Raw genomic sequence first — 20,708 nt, 5'->3', positions numbered from 1 at the left:
TCTTAAGTTTGTTTTGTCAATCGCACTGCTAATTATTGCTTTCCTTTTCGGCACAACAGGTCACTCCCAGGGAGCGCATCAGAGCTCAGATACTCTCACAGTTCCGGCATTCCTGTGGGCAGTCACATGGACATCTATAGCACCACAGGGGTCCTTCGAAGACCCAACAAAGGACGCTGGGCAGCACTGAAGGATGACCCCTCAAAGGTAAATTTGGTGATGTCATTCAGTGCCTGAAGTCTGGTTCCAAACCATCACTGGTGAATGCTGGACAGAACTATCTCAGAATCTCAGACATGTTACAACATAGAAGAAGGCTATTTGACCTGTAATGCCTGCACTTGTTAAGTGAGCATCTAGATGTTGCTAACAAGCTGTGTGTATTAATGATGACAGTGGGTTTCCTTTTGGAAAACATGCCTTAATCACACTAGAACAGGGAAGGTTAAGGCAGGGATTCAACAGGGAAGGTTAATGGGGGAATTTAACTGAGGTGTTTACAATAATGAACATTTCAACAGAGTAGACCAGGAGAAACCCGTTGCTACTGGCAACAAAATCAGCAGCCCAATAATGCAGATTTAAGATAACTGGCAGAAGATCTACGGAGAGATGAGAGCTTTTATCTACAGTGAGTTAAGACCTGGAATGCACTGACTGAAAGGGCATTGGAAGCAGATTTACTAGTCATTTTCAAAAGGAAATTGGATAAATATTTAAAAAAGCTAAAAAATAAACGTAGAATCATAGGGGAGCCAAACTAATTGGTAAGCTCTTTTTCAGAGGGAGGGAGAAAGAGGGATGGGCAATGGGTCAAATTATCTTCTCCTTTGCAATAAGGTTCTGTGAAAAGCTGGTGATAGTTTGGAGTACTGTCTATTAAGCTACTCTCAAAGTGGCTTAAATTACTCTGAATGTCAGCGACTTCCGAAAGCAGAAGGCAACTTGCTCAATCAACAACTTTTCATTTGGAATGACTGGTCTAAACTTTGAGTATCTGTTCACGTGCAAACCTGCGTTGATGCAGGTTAGCTAGTAGTTGCAAGTGTGCAACAAGGCAGTGAACCAGTCTCTGTTTGTTAAAGCCATCTAATTAATAGAGTTCATTCTGTGTCTGGCACATAATTAGAAACAATGATACAGCAGTCCTCACTCCCAAAGCCTGTCCATTATCTTTGAGGCACAAGCCAGGGGTGTGATGGGTGGACAGGCTTTGGGAGTGGGTGGATGGGTATACTTCCAACGATCAACTCAAAACCAGCCAAAATGAACCATTCCCCCAGTTACTCAGTACCTTATCCATCACATTAAATGTTCACTGCCCTGGCCAGTAGCAGCAGTCTGTACCATGTGCAAGATGCACTGCAGCAACTCACCAAGGCCCTTACAATCTAATCCCATGCCCAAAATCATCTAAAAGGACAAAAAAAAAGCAGATACCTGGGTGCAAATTCCTCTCTAAGCCACTCACCATCCTGACTTGGAAATATATCATTGTCGCTACAGTGTCACTGGGACAAAACCCTGGATCCACGCCTCTAAAGGTCCCTACACCACATGGGCTGCAGTGGTTAAAGGAGGCAGCTTCTCAAGAGCAATTAAGGATCGACAATAAATACTGACATTGCAAACAAGGCCCATATCCTTTGAACAAACATTGGAATGAGGTAGAGGTGGTTCAGCCCACTGAATTAATGCGGCTTCTTTGAAAGAGCTGCTATTTAGTCTTGCCCACCTGTGTTTTGCCCCATGGCCCTGCAAATTCTTTTTCTTCAGGTACGTGTCCAGTTCTCTTTTGAATATTCCTGTTGCATCTTATTCCATCCCACTTTCAGGCAACGTGTTCCAGATCTCTCAAATGTGTGATTGGGAAAAAAAAATCAATTTAATGTTCTTTCAATCCCAATCTCCCTGCCTTTTGCCAATATTTTAATGTGTACAGCAGCTCCTGGCAATGTTTCGGTTTGGAACTATGGAGTGAGATAGCACAGCAGGAGGCCATTCAGGCTGTCATATTTGTGCCAGCCCCTCGAAAGAGCTAATTGGCCCCAAACCTCAGTTCTCCAATTCCCTGCGGATGCTTTACAATTAAAGGAATGCATTTAGATGGCTCTTGTGTCACTGTCCCTACCTCTGAACAAGTGGAGTTAAAAAAAAGTCCAATGTTTATCTAGTGCCTAAGCACTTTACAGGCAATGAAGTACTTTTACAAATATATCCCTGTTCTAATGTATGGAACACTGCAGCTAATAGTTAGCAAACAGCAATATGCATGTGATCAATTAATCTGATTTCTGTTGATGTTAATGTTGGGTTAATCGAAATGTCCTCTTGAGTAAACGTTTCTAATAATGAAACCAAGTCCAGACAACATCTCAGACATTCAAATGAACAAATCTTTTCTGCACAAGTTGGGTGGCACAGTGGTTAGCGCTGCTGTCTCACAGCACCTGAGACCCGGGTTCAATTCCCGACTCAGGCGACTGACTGTGTGGAGTTTGCACGTTCTCCCCGTGTCTGCGTGGGTTTCCTCCGGGTGCTCCGGTTTCCTCCCACAGTCCAAAGATGTGCGGGTCAGGTGAATTGGCCATGCTAAATTGCCCGTAGTGTTAGGTAAGGGGTAAATGTAGGGGTATGGGTGGGTTGCGCTTCGGCGGGTCGGTGTGGACTTGTTGGGCCGAAGGGCCTGTTTCCACACTGTAAGTCTAATCTAATCCAAAAAATATTAATAATGATTGAACACCTTTATAACTGCTGTAAAAACATAAACGGTCGAGTTGTTTTCAGAGAGGTAACAAATATGGGGAGCATTGAGGAGCAGATTGAGAATCCAAGTTGTGAAACGTAGCCTGAGTTTAGAAGACGGAGGAGTGATCAGATCAAGGCGTTCAAAACATGAAATTCTACAACCTAGTTGTTGAAAGGTGTTCCTCCGGTCAGCAAGGCGAGAATAAGCAGGAACACAACTTTAATACGGGAACTGGACCATCAGACTCACTTTGGGAAGTAAGTTTTCACAGAAAAAGGAGTGAAAATCTCGAACTCCCTTCCCTTAAAAGCTGTGGATGCAGGAGGGTTAATTGACAATTCAAGGAGGGAGCTTGCCACATCTTTAGCATGTCTGGCAACATCTTGATGGCACCATGGCTCAGTGGTTAGCATTTTTATGGTCATTTAAGCGGGCATTGGATAGGCATTTGGAAGTTATTGGGCTAGTATAGGTTAGGTAGGATTCAGTCGGCGCAACATCGAGGGCCGAAGGGCCTGTACTGCGCTGTATCCTTCTATATGTTCTATATATATATTGCTGCTTCACAGCACCAGGGACCCGGCTTTGATTCCAGCCTTGGGTGACTCTCTGTGTGGGGTCTGTGCATTCTCCCTGTGTCTGTGTGTGTTTCCTCTCACAGTCCAGAGATATGCAGGTTAGGTGGACTGACCGTGGTAAATTGCCCCATGGTGTCTAGGAATGTGTGGGCTAAGTGCTAGCAGAAATTCACCGTTAAGGGGATAGAGTAGGGAGGTGGTAGGGGTTGGGTCTAGATGACTCTTCGGAGAGTCAGTGCAGACTCCTTGACCTGTTTCCACACTGAATGGACTCTGTGATCTGTGGAGAGGGACAGCGTGAACATCTTGAGTTGGATGTGCTTCTTCAGAACTTTCATTCTAGACCAGAAATGTTAACTCAGTTTCTGTCTCTGTGCAGAAGCTGCCAGACCTGTTGAATTTCTCCAGCATTATATATTTGTTCCAGATTTCCAGCATCTACAGTATTTTGTTTTTGTTGATTTTTTTTGTTGGGAAAGGGATATGGAATTAGGGGATGTATTAACCATGATTTGATTGGTTCGTGAGGCAGGCTTTCGGGGCTGAATGACTTCCTCCCATTCCCAACTTATTCATGGATGTTCCTGACTACAGTAAGATCATGTCTGTGCTCTGGTGACTGAATGTTATCCAGCTTCGTTAAACATGAGACCACAAGATGCAGGAGCAGAAGTAGGCCATTCAGCCCATTGAGTCTGCTGCATCATTCAATAGATTGTGGCTAATCTGATAATTCTCTACTCCACTTTCCTACTTTTCCCCATATTCCTTGATTCCCTTCCTGACTAAAGGTCTGTCTGTCTCAGCCTTGAATATACTTAACAACCCAGCCTCGACAGCCCCCTGTGGTTAAGGATTCCACAGATTCACTACCTTTTCAGAGAAGAAATTCCTACTTGTTTAGCCAAGGGATGGAAACAGAAGGAACCCACATCCTGTGGTCCCAGTTTCATACGATACGTGGCTCCTTATGCATATGCTCAATAGGTATTTAGATTAGATTAGACTTACAGTGTGGAAACAGGCCCTTCGGCCCAACAAGTCCACACCGACCCGCCGAAGCGCAACCCACCCATACCCCTACATTTACCCCTTACCTAACACTACGGGCAATTTAGCATGGCCAATTCACCTGACCCGCACATCTTTGGACTGTGGGAGGAAACCGGAGCACCCGGAGGAAACCCACGCAGACACGGGGAGAACGTGCAAACTCCACACAGTCAGTCGCCTGAGTCGGGAAATGAACCCGGGTCTACAGGCGCTGTGAGGCAGCAGTGCTAACCACTGTGCCACCGTGCCGCCCACAACAAGTCCACACCGACCCGCCGAAGCGCAACCCACCCATACCCCTACATTTACCCCTTACCTAACACTACGGGCAATTTAGCATGGCCAATTCACCTGACCCACACATCTTTGGACTGTGGGAGGAAACCAGAGCACCCGGAGGAAACCCACGCAGACACGGGGAGAATGTGCAAACTCCACACAGTCGCCTGGGTCAGGAATTGAACCCGGGTCTCAGGCGCTTTGAGGCAGCAGTGCTAACCACCGTGCCGCCCACAAAGGTGACTTGATTCTTAGAGTAAAGGTGTAATTAACCCTTTGCACTACATTGACAAAGTCAATGTTTGTCGTCCATCCATAATTGTCCTTCAACAGAATGGCCGCCTTCGCCATTCCAGAGGGCAGTTAAATGTCACCCATATCACAGTGGGATCTGGAGTCACATGTAGGCCAGACCAGGTAAGTACGGCAGATCTTTTCCAAAAGGACATTACAAAGCTGTGTGATTATTTTCTGACAAGCCACAATAGATGGCCACCCTTACGCCTAACCTTCATTTGCAGAAATATTAGTTAAATGTCGAATAAATGCAGAATTATTAGTTAAATGTCGAATAAATGCAGAATTATTAATTGAATGAGTTAAATTTGGTGGGATTCAAACCCCACTCCCCAGACCGTTAATCTGAGACTCTGGGTTACTAAACTAGTAGACATTACCACTACGCCACCACCTCCTGCAGCATAGTTATTCCACAAAATGTTAACATGATGTGTCTGTCTCTCTGTTTCTCTCTCCCTCTCGCTCTGCTGACCCTAACTCTCTGCTTCCGCTTGGATTCTGCAGCATGTAAGTGAACAGGTCAATGCATTTCTCTGTAATGGGTTGCATGCTTGCTGGTGTGGAGCAGGCTGTCGTCAGATTGTATTGGTGCCCAGTGAAACTGCACAGCCAAGCAGAGCCAAGGCATTTGCAGGAAGGCTCAGGCCAGCTGGAGCCCGATGCTGACTGTAAATGTCTCTCTCTGCTGCTTTGCAAAACCAATGAAGCAGAGGTTACCATCAGCCAGTTTTCTCAGAATGACCTGATCTCAGCCTTTGACAGTTGTTTATCGAAATATAAATTTCCTTTCATGCCTTGTTCTTTCCTTCCTGATGATTTTCCTGGTTTTGTGAAGAAATGGGTCTGTTTGAGGGGAAGGTGCATTGATAGCCTGTGATGATCCCATGCTGTTGATAGGATGTAGGTTTGAAAGAAATCCTGGAAGGGATTGCCTCTTGATTATAGGGAGCCAGTGCGAGTTGCCTGTGTCTGGGAATCAGGCCCGGTGCGAGTTGCCTGTGTCTGTGAGTCAGGCCCGGTGCGAGTTGCCTGTGTCTGGGAATCAGGCCCGGTGTGAGTTGCCTGTGTCCGGGAGTCAGGCCCGGTGCGAGTTGCCTGTTCCTGGGAGTCAGGCCCGGTGCGAGTTGCCTGTGTCGGGGAGTCAGGCCCGGTGCGAGTTGCCTGTGTCTGTGAGTCAGGCCCGGTGCGAGTTGCCTGTGTCGGGGAGTCAGGCCCGGTGCGAGTTGCCTGTGCCTGGGAGTCAGGCCCGGTGCGAGTTGCCTGTGTCTGGGAGTCTGGCCCGGTGCGACTTGCCTGTGCCTGGGAGTCAGGCCCGGTGCGAGTTGCCTGTGTCTGGGAGTCAGGCCCGGTGCGAGTTGCCTGTTCCTGGGAGTCAGGCCCGGTGCGAGTTGCCTGTGCCTGGGAGTCAGGCCCGGTGCGAGTTGCCTGTGCCTGGGAGTCAGGCCCGGTGCGAGTTGCCTGTGCCTGGGAGTCAGGCCCGGTGCGAGTTGCCTGTGTCTGGGAGTCAGGCCTGGTGCGGATTGCCTGTGTCTGGGAGTCAGGCCCGGTGCGAGTTGCCTGTGCCTGGGAGTCAGGCCCGGTGCGAGTTGCCTGTGTCTGGGAGTCAGGCCTGGTGCGGATTGCCTGTGTCTGGGAGTCAGGCCCGGTGCGAGTTGCCTGTGTCTGTGAGTCAGGCCCGGTGCGAGTTGCCTGTGCCTGGGAGTCAGGCCCGGTGCGAGTTGCCTGTGTCGGGGAGTCAGGCCCGGTGCGAGTTGCCTGTGTCTGGGAGTCAGGCCCGGTGCGAGTTGCCTGTGTCTGGGAGTCAGGCCCGGTGCGAGTTGCCTGTGCCTGGGAGTCAGGCCCGGTGCGAGTTGCCTGTGCCTGGGAGTCAGGCCCGGTGCGAGTTGCCTGTGTCTGGGAGTCAGGCCCGGTGCGAGTTGCCTGTGCCTGGGAGTCAGGCCCGGTGCGAGTTGCCTGTGCCTGGGAGTCAGGCCCGGTGCGAGTTGCCTGTGTCGGGGAGTCAGGCCCGGTGCGAGTTGCCTGTGTCTGGGAGTCAGGCCCGGTGCGAGTTGCCTGTGCCTGTGAGTCAGGCCCGGTGCGAGTTGCCTGTGCCTGTGAGTCAGGCCCGGTGCGAGTTGCCTGTGTCTGGGAGTCAGGCCCGGTGCGAGTTGCCTGTGTCTGGGAGTCAGGCCCGGTGCGAGTTGCCTGTGTCTGGGAGTCAGGACCGGTGCGAGTTACCTGCTAAGAGATTGTTGTTTGCGTGCAGGTACAGACGTTGAATGAACAGGAATGGGAACGTGCCCAACAGGCGAACGTGCTGGCCAACGTCGCCCAAGCATTTGAGAGTGATGTGGACGGCTCGGACATGGAGGATGACGACCGTGAGACGATGTTCAGCTCGGCCGATGTCCTGTCGCCAAGTGGACAGACTGATGTCCAGACCCTTGCTCTAATGCTTCAGGAACAGTTGGAGGCCATCAATAAGGAAATAAGGTGAGAGGGCTTCATCTGGGGAATCTGGTGTTTCCAACCTCGATACCAGCGAGCAGTATTTCCATCCATTAGTGGTCATGTCTATGACTCACAGAGAGAGTGAGTTTGTTTGTGTTTGTACACACTAACCTGCTGATGAACTCACGTGAGAGCAGAAATATTCCCTCTTGTGTCTTAGAGAAACTGTTTTACCTTCACATAACAGTCTGGCATATGTCAGTGCAATAAAAAGCCAGCATTACTCTTCATAACCAAACGCAACATAAACTAGAAGCAGGAGGAGGCCACTCAGCCCCTTGAACCTGTTCCACCATTGAGCCAATTCATGGCTCATTGCTGCTCATTTCTGCCTTCCTCTGGGAACCTTCTCAGCCCTTGTTTACCAACAATCACTCCACCTCTTCCTTTAGCATATTCCAAATCTCTGCTTCCACTGCTTGTTGAGGAAGAGAGTTCCAAAGATTGATGACCCTCTGAGAGAAAAATTATTCTCTTTTTATATTTGTGTTAAATGGATGACCCCTTACTTTAAAACATGACCCCAATTCTAGATTCTCCCACGGGAAAAGATCCCTCAGGATTTTATATGATTCAATCAAGTTACCTCTTACTGTCTGAACTCCAGCGGATACTAGCTCAGCCTGTCCAATCTTTGCACATAAGGCAACCTGCTCATTGCAGGTATGGTCTGATAGACTTTCTCAAAACTGTTTCCAGCATATATCCTTCAACAATAAAGTGACCAGTACTGTACACAGTATTCAGATATGGCCTCACCAATACCGTCTATAACTGAAACATAACCTCACACTTCATGCATTCTTAAATTGGCTTGCTGTCTCTCTGTGCGTCTCGTGTTCTGTCGCACTGTGTGTCTTGTGCTCTGTCGCTCTGTGTGTCTCATGCTCTGTCGCTTTGTGCGTCTTGTGCTCTGTGCATCTCATTCTCTGTCACTCTGTGCGTCTTGTGCTCCGTCGCTCTGTGCGTCTCGCGGTCCGTCGCTCTGTGCGTCTTGTGCTCCGTCGCTCTGTGCGTCTTGTGCTCCATCGCTCTGTGCGTCTTGTGCCCTGTCGCCCTGTGCGTCTTGCGCTCTGTCGCCCTGTGCGTCTTGTGCTCTGTCGCTCTGTGCATCTTGTGCTCTGTCGCTCTGTGCGTCTTGTGCTCCGTCGTTCTGTGCGTCTTGTGCTTCGCCGCTCTGTGCGTCTCGTGTTCTGTCTCTCTGTGCCTCTCACGCTCTGTGCATCTCATTCTCTGTCACTCTGTGCGTCTTGTGCTCTGTCACTCTGCGTCTCGCGCTCTGTCACTCTGTGCGTCTTGTGCTCCGTCGCTCTGTGCGTCCTGTGCTCCGTCGCTCTGTGCGTCTTGTGCTCCGTCGCTCTGTGCGTCCTGTGCTCCGTCGCTCTGTGCGTCTTGTGCTCCGTCGCTCTGTGCGTCCTGTGCTCCGTCGCTCTGTGCGTCTTGTGCTCCGTCGCTCTGTGCGTCTTGTGCTCCGTCGCTCTGTGTGTCTCGTGCTCTGTCGCTCTGTGCGTCTCGCGCTCTGTTGCTCTGTCTCATGCTCTGTGCATCTCATTCTCTGTGGCTCTGTGCGTCTTGTGCTCTGTCGCTCTGTGCGTTTTGTGCTCCGTCGCTCTGTGTGTCTCGTGCTCTGTCGCTCTGTGCGTCTCGCACTCTGTTGCTCTGTCTCATGCTCTGTGCATCTCATTCTCTGTGGCTCTGTGCGTCTTGTGCTCTGTCGCTCTGTGCGTCTTGTGTTCTGTCGTGCTGTGCATCTTGTGCTCCGTCGCTCTGTGCGTCTCGTGCTCTGTCGCTCTGTGCGTCTCGCGCTCTGTCGCTCTGTCTCATGCTCTGTGCATCTCATTCTCTGTTGCTCTGTGCGTCTCGCGCTCTGTCGCTCTATGCGTCTTGTGCTCTGTCGCTCTGTGCATCTCGTGCTCTGTCGCTCTGTGCGTCTTGTGCTCTGTCGCTCTGTGCATCTCGTGCTCTGTCGCTCTATGCGTCTTGTGCTGTGTCGCTCTGTGCGTCTTGTGCTCTGTCGCTCTGTGCGTCTTGTGCTCTGTGCATCTTGTGCTCCGTCGCTCTGTGCGTTTTGTGCTCCGTCGCTCTGTGCGTCTCGCGCTCTGTCGCTCTGTCTCATGCTCTGTGCATCTCATTCTCTGTGGCTCTGTGCATCTTGTGCTCTGTCGCTCTGTGCGTCTTGTGCTCTGTCGCTCTGTGCGTCTTGTGCTCTGTCGCTCTGTGCATCTCGTGCTCTGTCGCTCTGTGCGTCTTGTGCTGTGTCGCTCTGTGCGTCTTGTGCTCTGTCGCTCTGTGCGTCTTGTGCTCCGTCGCCTTGTGCGTCTTGTGCTCCGTCGCTCTGTGCGTCTTGTGCTCTGTCGCTCTGTGCGACTTGTGCTCTGTCGCTCTGTGCGTCTTGTGCTCCGTCGCCTTGTGCGTCTTGTGCTCCGTCGTCTTGTGCTCCGTCGCTCTGTGCGTCTTGTGCTCCGTCGCCTTGTGCGTCTTGTGCTCCGTCGCTCTGTGCGTCTTGTGCTCTGTGCATCTCATTCTCTGTCACTCTGTGCGTCTCGTGCTCTGTCACTCTGTGCGTCTCGCGCTCTGTCGCTCTGTGCGTCTTGTGCTCTGTGCGTCTTGTGCTCTGTGCGTCTCGCGCTCTGTCGCTCTGTGCGTCTTGTGCTCTGTGCATCTCATTCTCTGTCACTCTGTGTGTCTCTTGCTTTGTCGCTCTGTGCGTCTCGCGCTCTGTCGCTCTGTGTGTCTCGTGCTCTGTCGCTCTGTGCGTCTTGTGCTCTGCCGCTCTCTGCGTCTTGTGCATCTCATTCTCTGTCGCTCTGTGTGTCTCGTGCTTTGTCGCTCTGTGCGTCTCGTGCTCTATCTCTGTGTCTCGTGCTCTGTCTCTCTGTGTCTCTCATGCTCTGTGCATCTCATTCTTTGTCGCTCTGTGCGTCTCGCGCTCTGTGCATCTCACGCTCTGTGCATTTCATTCTCTGTCGCTCTGTGCGTCTCGCGCTCTGTGTGTCGTGTGCTCTGTCGCTCTGTGTGTCTTGTGCTCTGTCGCTCTGTGCGTCTTGTGCTCTGTCGCTCTGTGCGTCTTGTGCTCTATCTCGTTTCTCGTGCTCTGTCTCTCTGTGTCTCTCATGCTCTGTGCATCTCATTCTCTGTCGCTCTGTGCGTCTCGCGCTCTGTCGCTCTGTGCGTCTCGCGCTCTGTGCGTCTCACGCTCTGTCGCTCTGCGTCTCACGCTCTGTCGCTCTGTGCATCTCATTCTCTGTCGCTTTGTGCGTCTCTCGCTCTGTGGCTCTGTGCGTCTTGTGCGCTGTGGCTCTGTGCGTCTTGTGCTCTGTGGCTCTGTGCGTCTCGCGCTCTGTGGCTCTATGCGTCTCGCGCTCTGTCGCTCTGTGCGTCTTGTGCTCTGTGCGTCTCGTGCTCTGTCGCTCTGTGCGTCTTGTGCTCTGTCGCTGTGTGTCTTGTGCTCTGTGCATCTCATTCTCTGTCTCTCTTTGTCTCTCATGCTCTGTAGTTCTGTGTGTCTAGTACTCTGTCATTTTGTGTGTCTCATGCTCTGTAGTTCTGTGTGTCTCGTACTCTGTCTCTCTGTGTGTCTCGTGTTCTGTCTTTCTGTGTCTCTCGTGCTCTGGTGCATCTCATTCTCTGTCGCTCTGTGTGTCTCGCGCTCTGTCGCTCTGTGTGTCTCGCGCTCTGTCGCTCTGTGTGTCTCGCGTTCTGTCACTCTGTGTGTCTCGCGTTCTGTCTCTGTGTGTCTCGCGCTCTGTCGCTCTGTGTGTCTCGTGCTCTGTCGTTCTGTGTCTCATGCTCTGGTGCATCTCATTCTCTGTCGCTCTGTGCGTCTCGCGCTGTGTCGCTCTGTGTGGCTCAGTGCAACTTGCGTTCTGTCGCTCTGTGCCTCTCTCTATCCCTGTGTGTGTCTCTCTGTCACCCTATCTGTCTCTCTGTTGCTCTGTGTATATCTCTCTGCCTCTGTCACTTTGTATTTTTCTCTCTCTCTCTGGGGCTCTCTGTCTCTGTCTGATTACAATGTATTACCTGACACAGCCCGTGGCATGGTTGAGTCTCACCTGTCGGTAGCTGGGGAAGATTAACAGAAAGCACACCCTACACCTCGAGAGCATCCAAACTCATGGTGACCCTTCTCCCATCTGTCTGTTTGTTCCAGGATGATCCAGGAAGAGAAGGAGACGACTGAACTGAGAGCAGAAGAGATTGAGAGCCGGGTGGGCAGTGGCACGCTGGAGGGGCCGCAATCAGGCCGGTATCGCTCAGCCCCCACCCTCCCGCACTCTGTCACTGCCTCCACCCTGGCCAGTCCCTCACCCCCAAACAGCGGGCACTCCACCCCTAGGCTAACACCACACAGTCCTGCCCGAGAGTCTGATCGGCTCAGTGTGGGTAATGCGGTAAGTGTTTTGACATCTGCACGCAAGGAATGGAATTTGTCACTCTGAGATTTTACCAGAGCTGGAGGAGCCAGTGTAAGTCAATGAGCAGAAAGGTAATGGCGGGATGGGAACAGCTGAGCTTGGATCTGCCAAGGTTTCAAGAGAGTGAACACGCGGGACTGGGGCAGATGAGAAAATAGAAATCTGAGAAACAGGAGCCAGAGTTGGTCATTTGGCTTCAAATATTTTCTGTTAAATCTGTTTACTTTGCTCTGAATGTACATCCAGGCTAAACCCATCAAGCACAGTGAATATAGATCAGTTATAAGAAACTCCAAACTGCTGCCCAATTCAACACGACAAATCTGATCCCGTCTGTTCTCCAGCTCTACCGTCCTTCGCTAACCACTTCTTTCTGTTCTTTTTGAAGACTTATTCGCAAGATGGGCATTTGTTATCTGTCCCTCATTGCCCCTGGAGAAGGTGTTGGAGACCTGACTTCATGAACCAATGCTGTCCATTTCTTGTAGGGACACCCACAGTGTTGATAGGGAGGGAGTTCCCGGACTTTGATCCAGTGACTCGGATGGAGTAGCAATATATTTTCCAATCAGGATGGTGTGAGGCTTGGAAGGGAACTTTCAGGTGGTGGTGTTCCCATTTATCTCCGTTTCTGGCTACCCTAAAGTATATGATCTTCTATCTTGGATGTATTGCAGACTGTTCAAAGACAGATGCCGAGGGTGCAGAATTCCCAACTTGCACAGCTTTTCAAGAGAAGAAAGTACTCCTTGTCTCAATCCTAAACAGCGGCCCTTTTCCCAGAGACTCTAACTCTGTGGAGAGGGCAAAATTAACCCCTGGGGGATTTGAGTCCAGCCATTCTTGATGGGTTTCCTGTAAGTGTGATATTGACTGGTCTGGGAGTATAGGCGGATAAACTGGAAATGTACAATGTACAAAGCTTGGGATAATTCTGTTCCTGGCTTGGAACAGTGTGTTGTAGAATCATGACAGCAGAGGAGAAGACCATTGGCCCATGAGGCCTACTTACCTGTAACTAGTTTGAGGCTGTTATACTTCAGGTCTGGGTCTGGGTTTTTTTTTTCTGAATTCTTTTGTGGGATGTGAGTGTTTCTGGTGAGGCCCATCCCTAATTGCCCTTGAACTGAGTAGTCTGCGAGGGCCATTTCAGAGTCAACCATATTGCAGTGGGTCTGGAGTCACATGTCGCTCAGAGCAGTTGAGGACAGGAGATTTCCTTCCCAAAAGACCATCACTGAACCTGCTGGGTTTTTAACAACAGTCAGTGATAGTTGTCATGGTCACTATCGTGGAATGAGTTTGACATTTCCAATTATATTAATTGAATTTTTAAATTCCACTAGTGTCCATTGTGGGTTTTGAACCCATGTACCCAGAAGCTTTAATCTTGTAATCCCTACTGTGTCAACACTAGAAGTTGAAAGAAAATAGCAGGGCTGTGGTGGGAGAGGCAGAATGGTGGATTAGCCTGGATTGCCATTCAGAAAAGGTAGCATAGGACCGATGGCCCGAATAGCATTCTTCTGTGCTGTACTGTTGTGAGATTCTATGAGGTTTAGCATGAGTAATGATGAAGTTGTTCAGTTTTCTGAATCTTTGTTAAAGAGTCATAGAGATGTACAGCATGGAAACAGACCCTTCGATCCAACCTGTCCATGCCGACTAAATATCCCAACCCAATCTAGTCCCACCTGCCAGCACCCGGCCCATATCCCTCCAAACCCTTCCTATTCATATACCCTTCCAAATGCCTCTTAAATATTGCAATTGTACCAGCCTCCACCACATCCTCTGGCAGCTCATTCCATACATGTACCACCCTCTGCATGAAAAAGTTGCCCCTTAGGTCTCTTTTATATCTTTCCCCTCTCACCCTAAACCTATGCCCTCTAGTTCTGGACTCGCCAACTCCAGGGAAAAAACTTTGCCTATTTACCCTATCCATGCCCCTCATAATTTTGTAAACCTCTATAAGGGTCACCCCTCAGCCTCCGATGCTCCAGGGAAAACAGCCCCAGCCGGTTCAGCCTCCCCCATAGCTCACATCCTCCAACCCTGGCAACATCCTTGTTGATCTTTTCTGAACCCTTTCAAGTTTCACAACATCTTTCCGATAGGAAGGAGACCAGAATTGCATGCAGTATTCCAACAGTGGCCTAACCAATGTACTGTACAGCTGCAACATGACCTCCCAACTCCTGTACCTAATACTCTGACCAATAAAGGAAAGCATACTAAATGCCTTCTTCACTATCCTATCTGCCTGCGATTCCACTTTCAAAGAGCTATGAACCTGCACTCCAAGGTCTCTTTGTTCAGCAACACTCTCTAGGACCTTACCATTAAGTGTATAAGTCCTGCTAAGATTTGCTTTCCCAAAATGCAGTACCTCACATTTATCTGAATTAAACTCCATCTGACACTTCTGAGCCCATTGGCCCATCTGGTCAAGATCCTGTTGTAATCTGAGGTAACCCTCTTCACTGTCCACTACTCCGCCAATTTTGGTGTCATCTGCAAACTTATGAACTGTACCTCTTATGCTCACATCCAAATCATTTATGTAAAAATGATAAAAAATAGAGGACCCAGCACTCCACTGGTCACAGGCCTCCAGTCTGAAAAACAACCCTCCACCACCACCCTCTATATTCTACCTTTGAGCGAGTTCTGTATCCAAATGGCGAGTTCTCTCTGTATTCCATGAGATCTAACCTTGCTAATCAGTCTCCCATGAGGAACCTTACTGAAGTCCATATAGATCACATCTACTGCTCTGCCCTCATCAATCCTCTTTGTTACTTCTTCAAAAAACTCAATTAAGTTTGTGAGACATGACTTCCCACGCACAAAGCCATGTTGACTATCCCTAATCAGTCCTTGCCTTTCCAATTACATGTACATCCTGTCCCTCAGGATTCCCTCCAACAACTTGCCCCCACCACTGAGGTCAGACTCACCGGTCTACAGTTCCCTGGCTTGTCTTTACTGCCCTTCTTAAACAGTGGCACCACATTTGCCAACCTCCAGTCTTCCAGCACCTCACCTGTGATTGTCAATGATACAAATATCTCAGCATGAGGCCCAGCAATCACTTCTCAAGCTTCCCACAGAGTTCTCGGGTACACCTGATCAGGTCCTGGGGATTTATTCACCTTTACCTGTTTCAAGACATCCAGCACTTCCTCCTCTGTAATCTGGACATTTTGCAAGGTTTCACCATCTATTTCCCTGCAGTATATATCTTCCATATCCTTTTCCACAGTAAATACTGATGCAAAACATTCATTGAGTATCTCCCCCATTTTCTGTGGCTCCACACAAAGGCTGCCTTGCTGACCTTTGAGGGGCCCTATTCTCTCCCTAGTTACCCTTTTGTCCTTAACATATTTGTAAAAACCCTTTGGATTCTCCTTAATTCTATTTGCCAAAGCTATCTCACGTCCTCTTTTTGCCCTCCTGATTTCCCTCTTAAGTATACTCCTACTTCCTTTATACTCCTCTAAGGATTCACTCGACCTATCCTGTCTATACCTTACATATGCTTCCTTCTTTTTCTTAACCAAACTCTCAATTTCTGTAGTCATCCAGCATTCCCTATAGCTACCAGTATTTCCTTTCACCCTGACAGGAATATACTTTCTCTGGATTCTTGTTATCTCATTTTTGAAGGCTTCCCATTTTCCAGCCGTCCCTTTACCTGCGAACATCTGCCCCCAATCAGCTTTCGAAAGTTCTTGCCTAATACCGTCAAAATTGCTCTTTCTTCAATGTAGAACTTCAACTTTTAGATCTGGTCTATCCTTCTCCATCACTATTTTAAATCTAATAAAATTATGGTCACTGGCCCCAAAGTGCTCCTCCACTGACACCTCAGTCACCTGCCCTGCCTTATTTCCCAAGGGTAGATCAAGTTTTGCATCTTCTCTAGTAGGTACATCCACATACTGAATTAGAAAATTGTCTTGTATGCACTTAAGAAATTCCTCTCCGTCTAAACCTTTAACACTATGGCAGTCCCAGTCTATATTTGAAAAGTTAAAATCCCCTACCATAACCACCCTATTATTCTTACAGATAGCTGAAATCTCCTTACAAGCTTGTTTCTCAATTTCCCTCTGACTATTGGGGGGTCTATAATACAATCCCAATAAGGTGATCATCCCTTTCTTATTTCTCAGTTCCACCCAAATAACTTCCCTGGATGTATTTCCAGGAATACCCTCCCTTAGCACAGCTGTAATGCTATCCCTTATCAAAAATACCACTCCACTCCTCTCTTGCCTCCCTATCTATCATTCCTGTAGCATTTGTATCCTGGAACATTAAGCTGCCAGTCCTGCCCATCCCTGAGCCATGTTTCTGTAATTGCTATGATATCCCAGTCCCATGTTCCAAACCATGCCCTGAGTTCATCTGCCTTCCTGTTAGGCCCCTTGCATTGAAATAAATGCAGTTTTATTTATTAGTCCTACCTTGTCCCTGCCTGCCTTGACTGTTTGACTCACTTCTGTTCTCAGCTGTACCTGTCTCAGATTGATCTCTTTCCTCACTATCTCCCTGGGTCCCCCTCCACCCTCCACCTTACTAGTTTAAATCCTCCCAAGCAGTTCTAGCAAATTTCCCTGCTAGTATATTAGTCCCCTTCCAATTTAGGTGTAATCCGTCCTTCTTGTACAGGTCATTTCTACCCCAGAATAGATTCCAATGATCCAAAAATGTAAATCCTTCTCCCATACACCAGCTCCTCAGCCATGTATTCATCTGCTCTATCTTCCTATTCCTGTCCTCACTAGCTCGTAGCACTGGGAGTAATCCAGATATTACTACCCTTGAGGACCTCCTTTTTAAATTTCTGCCTAACTCTCTGTAATCTCCCTTCAGAATCTCAACCTTTTCCCTTCTTATGTCATTGGTTACTACGTTCCCCTGAGAATCCAACACCCCCTATATTTTCCAAAACAGCATATCTGTTTGAAATGGGTATATCCACAAAAGACTCCCGCCCTAGGTGACTACCTCTCTCAGCCTTCCTGGAGTTAATCCATCTATGTGACTGTATCTGAGACTTTCCCCCCTTCCCATAACTGCCATCCATCACATACTGTTGCTGTTGCAAATTCCTCATCATTTCTATCTGTCTCTCCAACCGATCCACTCGATCTGATAAGATTCGCATCCAACAGCATTTATCGCAGATATAATCTGCAGTAAACTTTAAACTCTCTTTAAACTCCCACATCTGACAAGAAGTACATATCACTGTACTAAAGGCCATTTTTGCTCCTTCACAATCTACAGACCCAGAAAATAACACCGTCTTATTCCTCTACAAAACACTGCCCCAGGTTAAATTAATAGCTATGGCTTATATTTTAAGTTTAATCAAGAGACATATCTCCAAAAATATATAAAAAGAAAGAACCCACTCTCCTCACTACTGCAGCCTTTCTCTTGGACAGACTTGAAATGATTAATTTATCTGATTCTGTGCTGTGAACTTCGCCCAAACCGGTTCCTCCAAGATTAGTTGTGAAATTCACTGTTTGTTAATTTTCCCAGAAGCACTCCGATGTCCAGCAGTACAAGAATTCAGAACAACGAAGGCAGTAACTATGCAGGTTCTCTCTCTCTCTCTCTCTCTCTCCCCTGCACTGACCTCACCATGTGCTTCCTTTGTCTGTTCTTCTCCCTTTTAAAACTAATGTTGTTTTAACTTTTTTTTCCCAAAGTTCCAAAACAATGCAACAGCATATAAAACAGGAATTGCTGCTCCTGGAATTTGAGGAAATCACCTCCAACACCTAAATTACCTCAAAAAAAGGAGCAGCTGTTACAGACAGAAATTTCTGTTCTCGATCAGTTCTTCTGATGACAGCTTCTCTCTTGCTAGAACTCCCTCAGCCGAGAGGACTCCCGAGAAGACAAACCCACCATCCAGTGCGAGACGTCCCCCCCTCCAACCCCCCGGGCTGTCCGGCTGGAACGGGTCAGCCAGGCCCTGCAGGCCAGTGCTCTGGAAGACAATCGGGAAGTCCGCAAGTAAGTGAAAGACTGAAATGCAAATGGAGGAACTCAGCCGGTCTGGCAGCATCTGTGGGGAGAGAATCGGAGTGGAGATTGTTGGCGATTAGGGTCCCTTTAAAACTGAGGTTCTCTAGAATGTCCTGTGCACCAGGGGACCTGATATAATGGCTGCTACTGCAGTAACTTGTCTTCCCCAGATGTACATATAGACAAAAGGAAGGTCTCAAGAATCACTTCAGTCATGATGTTACAATGAATTGATATCAGAGATTTATTTGGTGCCACATATTTAAGTCACCATAGACCTGGAGGACTTCTCTCTCATTAAGGAGAGATAAATGGTGGTGGTTTAACCTGAGGGTCACCACACCTCAGGTAAGAGGAGAGGTTGAGAAGGAGAGTCCTTCATGGTAACCTCAATTGGTGTGGGAATTAAATGCACACTGTTGGCATCAATCTGCATTACAAACCAGCAGTCCGGTCAACTGAGCTACCTGACCCTCGAAAGGTAAAGTCCTACTAGTTCCCAGGGGTTTCCTCTCATTACTGAGGAATGACTTGTGGTGCTTTAACCTGAGGGTCACCATGCCTCAGGCAATGCAGCGTATGGGAAAATAGGAAGTTTTGTTCTTAGAAAAATAGACAACTGATCTTCAGGTGAAGATGGGCAAGTGGGAATAATTATCCTGAATTTCCAAGCAACTGTTCCTTGTCCATTAGCCAGAAGGGTCCGGTTGGGTGACTGACGCAGTGTAAACGACCAGCCTCTGGATGTAGAGAAAATCAACAAGATCTCAGGAGTCTTCATCAGTCAGTCCTTGTCAGCACATTTCTTGTCTGGGAGCTGTCTACTTCAGGTAGAAGCTAGCGCAGAAGAGATTAAGGCAAAGGCCAGGGAAGAGTTCCCTAACACTTCTACTGCCCTTCATAACTCTAATGAAGTTAACAAACTCTATGTCAACTGCCCTTCCATCCTCTGGTATCAATGAAACATCCCCAATTGTTATCGTTGTATTTTTTAATACCTGATGTACCATTTCTAAATTGGTGGTTCTTACCAAACTCAAGAAACCATCTGAAGATTCCTTGGGAATGGTTTCCTATGTTGGGCAACAGCTGATGAACCTCCAAAATTTAACATGTTCAGAATCTAATCTGACCTCCCTTCAGAAATGGACAGGGAAAGTGATGGGTTTTATGTTGGAGGAAGAGAGGGAGGGAGGACAGGAAGCAAATGGGACAGTAGGAAAAGTGCCTCAGAGTGAAAGGCAAAGGAAATTCTAATGATGGTAGGGAAAAAATATAGATGAAGTGTTAATGTATTATTAATGGCAAGTGTTTCTAACAGAAAACAGTTAAACTCTACTGAAAGCAAACCCATGCATACAAGACTTTGAGGCGAGAGATATAATTACAATGGAGGGCAGAATTCATGGTCTGAAGTTATTAACTCAGTATTGAGTCCCGAAGATTGTAAAGTCTCTAAGTGGAAAATAAGGTGATGTTCCTCCAGCTGGTGTTATGCTTCACTGGAGCATTGCAGCGTTCCTGGGATAGGAATGTGAACACAAGGACAAGATTGTAAGTGAAAGACTGAGCAGACTAGGGCCCTTTACCCTGGAAGAGAGGGGCAGAAGGGTGACCTGATAGAGTGTTGAAAGTTATGAACAGGGTTTTGATGGGGTAGATGTGGCGTAGGTGAAAGGCAAGAGCTGTAGAGCACTTGCATTGGCTGAGGCCCCCACAGAACCTCAGTAAGACTCACACCTTCAGGAGCAGAGGAAGAGTGACAATAAAAACAAAGACTGAACACTAAAGAAAGAAAATAATGACAGAATTGTGATTCTAGTTATTTTAATCAACCTGTTTTGATGTACCTTCTGGAACAAGTGGGAATTGAATTTTCTGACCCAGAGGTAGGGACACCATCGTTACACCACAAGACTGTCTGAAACTCTCAATTACAAGGTGCGTTTACCAACCATCGGAATGGCATAAGAAATACTTTTTGAAGTACAGTCACTGTAGGAAACCTGGCAGCCAATTTGCAAACTCCCGTGTGATACAACTGCATTGTTGGTTGATGGATAAATATTATCCAGGGCACTGGGTTGTGGGCGGCTTTGAAATTTTGTGGGGTGTTTCTACGGCTGCTGAGATGAAGGGCATGGGGCTGAATTAGTGTTAGTAGGGAGTGGATCTGTCAGAGTCCAGTTGTGGTCTTCTTACCTGAGGAAGGATGTTCTGGCAATGAGGGGGTACAGTGGAGATTTATTAGACAGATTCCTGGGATGGTGGACTGATGTATGAAGATACTGGATCAGTTAGGACTAGAGTTTGGAAGAATGAAGGGGCGATCGCATTAAAAACTATAAAATTCCAAAAGGACTAGACAGTATAAATGCAGGAAAGATGTTTCCAATGACGGAGATCATTGAGAATGTTCCTCAATGACCAAAATGACCTTCCCTTCGTTGGGAGGAATGATCTCAATGACTGTCATTTGAGTCCAGAACCAGGGCTGACGGCCTGAGGATAGCTGGTTGGCCATTTAGACTTGAGATGAAGAGAAACGGCTTCACACGGAGTGCTGTGAGCCTGTTGAATTCTCTGCTACAGAAGAGCGAGGTCAAAACATTGAATGTTTTCAAGGAGTTGGATACAGTTCTTCGGGTTAAAGGGAAAAAAGTGAGGACTGCAGATGCTGGAGATCAGAGCTGAAAATGTGTTGCTGGAAAAGCACAGCAGGCCAGGCAGCATCCAAGGATCAGGAGAATCAACGTTTCAGGAATCCTGAAGAAGGGCTCATGCCCA

At 48.1% G+C, this 20,708-nt stretch overlaps 1 protein-coding gene across 5 annotated transcripts in view; it reads left to right on the top strand.

Moving 5' to 3' along the window:
- Window positions 1–20,708, top strand: part of ppfia3 (PTPRF interacting protein alpha 3) — a 136,117-nt gene that overhangs the window by 82,311 nt on the left and 33,098 nt on the right. For all 5 annotated transcript variants that reach the window (XM_060849616.1, XM_060849617.1, XM_060849615.1 and 2 more), the window contains 4 exons: window positions 60–207; window positions 7,205–7,431; window positions 11,600–11,840; window positions 17,761–17,909. In XM_060849616.1, the coding sequence (XP_060705599.1) occupies window positions 60–207; window positions 7,205–7,431; window positions 11,600–11,840; window positions 17,761–17,909 (765 nt within the window). The remainder of the gene's footprint in view (window positions 1–59; window positions 208–7,204; window positions 7,432–11,599; window positions 11,841–17,760; window positions 17,910–20,708) is intronic.

Source organism: Hemiscyllium ocellatum, chromosome 33 (genome assembly GCF_020745735.1).
Source record: "Hemiscyllium ocellatum isolate sHemOce1 chromosome 33, sHemOce1.pat.X.cur, whole genome shotgun sequence".
Taxonomy (NCBI): domain Eukaryota; kingdom Metazoa; phylum Chordata; class Chondrichthyes; order Orectolobiformes; family Hemiscylliidae; genus Hemiscyllium; species Hemiscyllium ocellatum.
This window is presented reverse-complemented; position numbering and strand designations above follow the sequence as displayed.